This window comes from Diabrotica virgifera, chromosome 7 (assembly GCF_917563875.1).
Source record: "Diabrotica virgifera virgifera chromosome 7, PGI_DIABVI_V3a".
In the NCBI taxonomy this organism is placed as follows: domain Eukaryota; kingdom Metazoa; phylum Arthropoda; class Insecta; order Coleoptera; family Chrysomelidae; genus Diabrotica; species Diabrotica virgifera.
The window spans coordinates 81562923-81570844 of NC_065449.1; the positions used below are offsets into that span (position 1 = coordinate 81562923).

Below are 7922 nucleotides of genomic sequence, written 5' to 3' on the forward strand. Positions count from 1 at the left end.
TTTGAAAATACTTCGTATAACACTTATCATATATTGATTTAAAATCTATGAAGAGGAGATAAGTATCGATATTGAATTCATTTGTTTCTTTTTCAGTATTTGTCTCAGCACAATAATCTGAAGCATTGCTGATTAGCCAGAACTAAAACCACTTTGATATTCGCCAAGAAGCTCTTCTGAATATGCACTTAAGCGACCATATAGGATACTCGAAAATATTTTGTATACTGTGTTAATAAGGGTTATACTACCCCTACAGTTTCTACATTTCAATTGATCACCCTTTTTGTATAACGGACAAATAATTCCAGTAAGTACACCACTCTTTCGGCATTTGTTTCTCATTCCAAGCTCTTACTCTCTTACTATTATTATTTTATGTATCTGATTAGTAAGACTATCGCTTCCACTATCCACTTCATGGGGTTTTGTTATTTTTTAGATGTTTTATTGTGTCCCCACTTCTTGAATTGAAGTAGGTTCTAATGGTGTAGGAGTGTAGGTATTACCTGTTCAATGCTTTTATCATCAATCATATCTTGATTTTAAGCGACATTCTTAACTACTAAACTTAATTTTAAACTAAATCTCTGCATAAAATATGTAGATATTTTGTAGGAAAAATGGGTAGAAGAAATGAGCCAAAAAAAGGACCACACTAGATGAAATAATAGGAAAGAGAAATGTATGTGAGTGTTCATACTGAAGTGTTTTGTTAATGACTTTTAAACGTTGTGAGTTAGAGTTGACCTCCGACACCAAAATCGACATTCGAAATATTGATCAATTTTTTTAAAAATAGATCACATTCTATTTTAAACTGCACGTATGCAAGACTGACTTTTCTCATGGGTGAATAATTCCTACACGAAATATTTACATTGAAACAATGAATGTAGGTAAAGTGCAGGGAAATCGACATTATTGTTGAAGTGTGAGAATAATAGCAAAATGCAAACAAACGGTATACCTATGTTACCCAGGAAAAAACAGTAAGTTGTTTAATTGGTTTACTCATATAACAATAAATAAATAATGCAATAATGTATGAAAAATGCAGCTTTACATGGCATAAGTCTAAGTCTTCAATATTGATGTTAGCTGAACAAAAAAAGTCTACCCTTAAATCACTAGAAGACAGCATAATATATAATATAAACTGCTCGTCAAAAGTTAGGGATATAGAAAATTCTGCTGATTTTCATAGTTGATTTTTTCGCGAACAGACGGATTCCGCTTTTTTTTATTTTAGCCTTTTCTTTAGTATTTACGCAGTTGTGCAAAGGTTTACTCAAACTTATTTTTTGTACTTATACCGGGTGGAAGAAAAAAATATGTTTTTCTTGTGTTAAGTTTAAGACACCCTGTAGGGAGAACGAGGTACAAATCTGAGTATACATCAGAATAATATTGTAGTCTTATGTTTTGTGAACATGCTGTTGTTTGAATGTACCTGATATCTTTAGAAACAAAAAAAATAGACGGTTTTGTAATTTAACATGTGTTTTAACCGAAACAAAAGTTTGAGACACCTTGTAGGGAGAAAAAGGCACAAAGGTGAGTATACCCCGATATTATGTTGTAGTCTCATATTTTTTGAATATTTAATTTTTTAATTTCTCTGATATCTTTAATAACAAAGAAACTAGACGGTATTACTGTTTCATATGTTTTTCTATGTTTCACATGTGTGATGTGACGCATGTCGTCAGTTAAAACACATATTAAAGAGTAATATCGTCTAGCTTCTTTGTTATTAAAGATATCAGAGAAATTAAAAAAATAAAATATTCACAAAATATGAGACTACAACAAAACATCGAGGTATACTCACCTTTGTGCCTTTTTCTCCCTACAAGGTGTCTCAAACTTTTGTTTCGGTTAAAACACATATGTTAAATTACAAAACCGTCTATTTTTTTATTTCTAAAGATATCAGGGACATTCAAAAAACAAAATGTTCACATAAGACTACAATACGATTTCGATATATACTCCCATTTGTACCTCGTCCTCCCTACAGGGCGTCTCAAACTTAACATAAGAAAAACATTTCTTTTCTTCCACCCGGTATAGGTACAAAAAAAAAGTTTGAGTAAACCTGTGCATAACTGTGTAAATACTAAAGAAAATTCTAAAATAAAAAAAATTAGCGGAATCCGTTAATCTGTTCACGAAAAAATCTACTATGTATAAAAATTCAGCAGAATTTTCTATATCCTAACTTTTGAAGAGCAGTTAATTACATTATGTATTCTTACACAAGAATAATATATAGATTCGGGTTAGAACGTCCTGCCAATGGTCCTGCGACGTTGTCCGATGCCCAATTACCATCGCGTCCTATCATTACAATCGTCCTCTGTCAATCCTCGTTTGCTCATTGATCTTCGAATTCCTTCCATCCACGATTTCTTTGGTCTTCCTCGTTTCCTGTGTTCCGGTGGTATCCATTTTGCTACTTTCTTTGGTAGTCTTTCTTCTGGCATTCTTTTCAAAGAATGCTGGCATTCTTTTCAAAGAACATGCTCATACCATATAAGCTGTTTTCTATCTATGCAGTCGGTCACAGTTTCTTTTAGACCCATTTCTTCCTTAATTGTGTTGTATCGAACCCTATCAAGTTTCGTTTTTCTAGCTGCTCTTCTTAGTGCATCCATTTCTGTGGCTTCTATTTACCTTATTTGATGTTCTTTCAGACGCCACGTTTCAGATCCGTACAGCAGTGTGCTTTTTATCATTGTGTCATATATTCTCAATTTTCTTTGTTTTCCTATTTCAGTACTCCATAATATTCCATTCAGAGATTTAATTAATTTTCTAGCTTTATTTATTCTACTGTTTATCTCTGTCACCTTGTTTCACATAATATGCAGATGATCTACATCATAGTGAAGACGAAGATGACACTTATAAAAGCAGTTGAAAATTAGACAAGGAAGCGAAGAGAATAGGGCTAGAGATAAATCAGCATAAAACAAAATACATGACGATCGGGAAGGACGACACAACAACTCAGAAATATCTAATAACACAGAACCATAAATTTAAAACAGTATCCGCCTTTAGCTACTTGGGAGTAACAATAGGGAAAACAGGAGCTAAGAGAACAAAGGAAAGAATTCTGAAAGACAAAAAAACATATGGAATGACTAGAAGTCTGCTGAGAAGCAAGACTCTAAGTAAGAGAACAAAGATATAAGAGAGGGAGAAATAAGAATGAAAACAAATGCCGAAGAATTATTGAGAGAAAATATACCTAGTCAGATACATAAAATCTCTTCCTTTAGAATGGATGATAGGACATCATATACAGAGGCGCCCACACTCAGATATGTTATATGTTGAGAAGCATAACTAACTGGACACCACTATGGCCCAGGTGTAGAGGACTAGAAGATGGATGGATGACGTAGAGTAGAAGAAGTCATAAGAGCAATGAATGTTAAAGACTGGAACGTTCAGTGGAAGGACAGGAGGAAATGGAAAAGAGTCACCACAGCAGCAAGCTATAAATGACAGAGGAGTAATCCACTTCACACAAGAATAGGATTTTGAACGTCATGGAGTCATGGCCCATGGCGTTAGCTATAATCCTAGGGATTGTAATGCTTAATGAATGAAAAAAAATTATGAAGAGAAAAGAGGACTATGAAAAAAATACATTGATCCAAAAAATAAACCTTTTAGGGGAAACACAAAAATGCCAAAATTAACACATTCCCACACATGGGACACTTGGCCTATTGATTCATCCTCCAAACATCCCATGCCTAATTTCAACAGTTTTTAACGATCCCTCGATAATAATTCTATTCGATGTTGCCAATATGTCTCCCTCTTTTGTGTCCGAGGTATACTTAGTACATCCTCTACCAAATACATCAAGACAAAGGTAACATTGGCTATAGGTAGAGACGAGAGACGAAAGAATTTTTAAATATTTTCGATTGATTTTTCACTAAAATAAAATAACAACCTTACGAAGTATTCTATATAAAATATTCAGTATGCAATCTATACCTACTTTTTATCCAGATTTATGTTTATTTTTTGAAACTATAAAATAATCAATTTATATAATAGGTATATAATAAAATATAGGTATTTTTTATTTAAACTAATGAAAGAAATAGCGCGAAAAAAATGTACACTTGAAGGGATGCCATGGAGTAGAATGTTTTTACACATTAACAATAAAAAAGATTTAGACAATTTGTGGTGTTACGAAATTATATGCAAATATTCTAAATAGTAATTTTTGGAAATATACGATATTTTAAAATTCTACCTCCAAGTACGTCAATAAACAGTTTTTATATTTTTTGTCTCATATCTCATTAACAATATATAAATGACAGGATCTTTTTTATTTATTGTTTTGTTGGTATTAAAAGATTAAATAAAAAGTACTAACCTAGTCCCATGCGTCTTTTGATTTTCTTCAGAACCTTCATTTTCCCTTTTAACGGTGAAAACTTTTTGTCTCCTTTATTTTCAACACTGTTGCAGTTGCACGCGTTATTTTCTAATATACCCATCAGTCACAAGCACAAAAGTTTTTCAAAAACACTTACAGTTCATTAAGAACAGTCCAATTTCCATGAGAACGTGTAGATACGACTAGAAAACTAAGTTTGGAGGAAAACGCGATACGAACCCTACCGATGTGAGCGTAAAACTGGCCAAATTCAGAAACGGACAGTGAGAAAAGTATCCGGAAGAACGGGTGGTGGGGGCAGCGTAGCATCTGCAGCCACGAGTCACTGGCCAATGGGAATCGAGACGCACGCCGTATGCTTTTGAACAGCAGCCGCCTTTAGCAGATGCGACACCCTATCTTGAATTAGGTACCTGGTATTAATACTAAGGTAACTATTTACCTGTTGGTGAAAAGTATAGGCATTCGATTTTAGGGCGATTTCGATATTCTGATGTAAACAGAGTAGAACACAGGGTCAATGAAACGATTTGAATTATTTTTTCTATCACCAAGGGACACAATTTTTATATCATATTTAGTGTGACCAAAGTAAACGACCGAGAGGAAGACCACAGATGAGATGTGCACATGGATTCGCTCCCGGCTTCAGGTAGGAAGACCTAACCCTTCGGTCATAACTTAACTTTCGGGTATGAGTTTCGGAGCGAACTCGTGTACAATAAAAGTGGTTTTATAGGGGTTGGGAGCGAACCCATGTGCGCCGATTAAAAGAGTAGCCAGAACGAATTGGAAATATGTTGCTCAGGATAGAGACCGATGGAAGGAGTTGGGAGAGGCCTATGTCCAAACGTGGACGATAGAAGGCTAAGAAGAAGAAGAAGAAGTGTGACCAACTCCAATTCAGTCGAATTCGGGACAATGCTGAAAAAAATACCTAAAATCCGGGACTTTTCATTGAAAATCGGGCCATTTGTTTTACATAAGTAAAATAGTACTTATAGTATAGTACTTATTGATATCATCATTTTATTGATTACTTAACATTTTTATAATTATTATTTTTAAACATTAAAAATTTTTTAACACGATGACAGGATGGGTTGTAATGATAATTACATTTTTGTTAATTTTTGACGTTTCGACTCCAACACGGAAATTGTTCTCAAAAAGGACAAATTAGAAAATCAACTGATATTGAATTTCCATGTAAATAGAACCTTAGGTTAATATAAAAATATAATTGTCATTATTTGATATTCATGTTTTTGAATCTTCGTTTAAGAAGACGATAATTAAAATACAGAAACGGGAAAAGTCCAGAGTTTGAGTTTTCGTAGAACTATAGTACCACGATATAAAATGCATGCGTTTTGAATGTGGTACATATTAGTATTACACTCTAGAAATTGTCGACTTTTTTTCGTCCAACCAATTCAATTTGATGTGAATTCTTAGAAGAATAATGTATTCAAAATTTCAAAACAGAATTTTACCAAAACGTTGAAAATTCGGATGGCCCGGAAACCTTGTCCGAGACGCCGGGACACGACTTCGTAATTAGGGCCATGTCCCGGATTTTTCGGGCTAGTTGGTCACACTAATCATATTATATTATAGGTCTGGATCCCGCGTATGAAAAAAAAGTTGATTAATAGCAAGCTGAAAATTTGTTAATAGCTTAAGGGTATCTAGTGGGATAAACTTTGATATATGGGAACACTGCAACAGGGGCAGTTTTAATTGTGGAACAGGTTAAACATTTGGAACGGCCAGACCACGAAAACGGCACATTTATTTTGTCCGACAGAACAGACTTAAACTCTCCGAACAGAGATTAAACTCTCATGCAAAAAGCAGACTGCTATTCATCACCTGTCATAATTCCTGTCATTTGATATATTCTACATGTTCCACTCATTAAAACGCCCATTTGGTGATGAATAGCAGTCTTATTTTTGCATGAGAGTTTAATATCTGTTCGGAGAGTTTAAGTATGTTCTGTCGGACAAAATAAATGTGCCGTTTTCGTGGTCTGACCGTTCCAAATTTTTAACCTGTTCCACAATTAAAACTGCCCCTGTTCCAGTGTTCCCATATATCAAAGTTTGTCCGACTAGACACCCTTAAGCTATTAACAAATTTTCAGATTGCTATTAATCAACTTTTTTTTCATACGCGGGATCCAGACCTATTACTCAGATATTATTCATTATTCGTACGGATCTTATCTTCAGATCTTTACAAATCTTTTGAATACAACAATAACTTCGTTGATAAGTAGACAAACTAAAAAGAAGTCTATGTCTGTAAATTTATTCATCAAGGCCAAGGCTATTCATTCCGGATGAAATGTTTGCCGCTCTTACTTAGAGCTATCTGATTCTCTAATTGCGGTGTCAATCACTGCGCATTCCACTTGTGTGTTGTCAAAGTTTGTTGTTGACTTGGCTTTCGTTACAATTTTCTTCCACTCATTTCGATATGTGCATAGTTAACTCAAGTTTCTCACTTTCAGAATTTTGATATCTCTCATGACCTGGTCCGCCCATCTCACTCTGGGTCTTCCCCTTGGTCTTTCAGTTTCTGGTTTCCATCTGGTGATCTTCTTAATCAGTAGGTCGGTTTTCCTTCTGTCCATGTGTCCCAGCCATCTCAGCCTCTGTGCTTTAATAAATCTAACTAGGTATATCTTCTCCCTTCATTAAATTTCTTAGTTCATGGTTAATTCTTCTTCTCATTTCTCCGTTGTCCATTCTTATCGGGCCCATAATCCGTCTGAGGATTTTCCTTTCGAATATTCTCAATGTTTCTTCATCTTTTTCTGTGATGCACATTGTCTCAGCTGAGTACGTAACTACTGGTCGGATTGCAACGTTATATTTTCAGTTTTGTATTTCTGGATACGTTCTTGTCCTTCATTAGCCTATGATATCTCCAGTATGTTTTGTTGCCTGCTAGTATTCGCTACGTTACTTCTTCACTTCTCTTATTTTTTACCATTCACTATTATTCCCAAATATTTAAATTGTTGAACTCTTTCAAAAGTGCAGTTTTCTATCTTGCTTTCTCTCGTCATGTCATCTTCTCTTATTCTCTTCTAGAGCAGAGTAGATATTTTGTTTCTCCTTTCTAGACCTCTTTTCCGTGCTTCCTTTGCCAGGATTGTTACTGCTCCTTTTAATCTTTCCTTGTCTCTTCCCATAAGAACCATATCATCTGCATATAGGTATGCAAGTATTTGTGTTGAGGAGTGGGTTATAGTTTATAGTTCCTTTAATTTTGCTGGCCTTGATTGTTCCTTCTACTGCTATGTTGAACAGTGTAGTTGACAGGGAATCGCCCTGTCGCCCTCCTGTTTCTATTGCAATTAGTTTTGTGTTACCTTCTTCTATCATTAGGTACTTTAGCTCGAGATCCATCCATAGTCATTTTTGTTAATCTGATTAACTTTGCTCGTATATCTTGATTTTTAATTTCA

The 7922-nt window shown here is 34.6% G+C and overlaps 1 protein-coding gene across 1 annotated transcript in view; it reads right to left on the minus strand.

Moving 5' to 3' along the window:
• The window catches only part of LOC126888208 (protein neuralized), a 73219-nt gene extending 68526 nt beyond the window's left edge, over window positions 1-4693 (minus strand). The window contains exon 1 of the mRNA XM_050656262.1: window positions 4418-4693. Within this exon, the coding sequence (XP_050512219.1) occupies window positions 4418-4541 (124 nt within the window). The 5' untranslated portion in view covers window positions 4542-4693. The remainder of the gene's footprint in view (window positions 1-4417) is intronic.
• Window positions 4694-7922: the final 3229 nt, after the last annotated feature.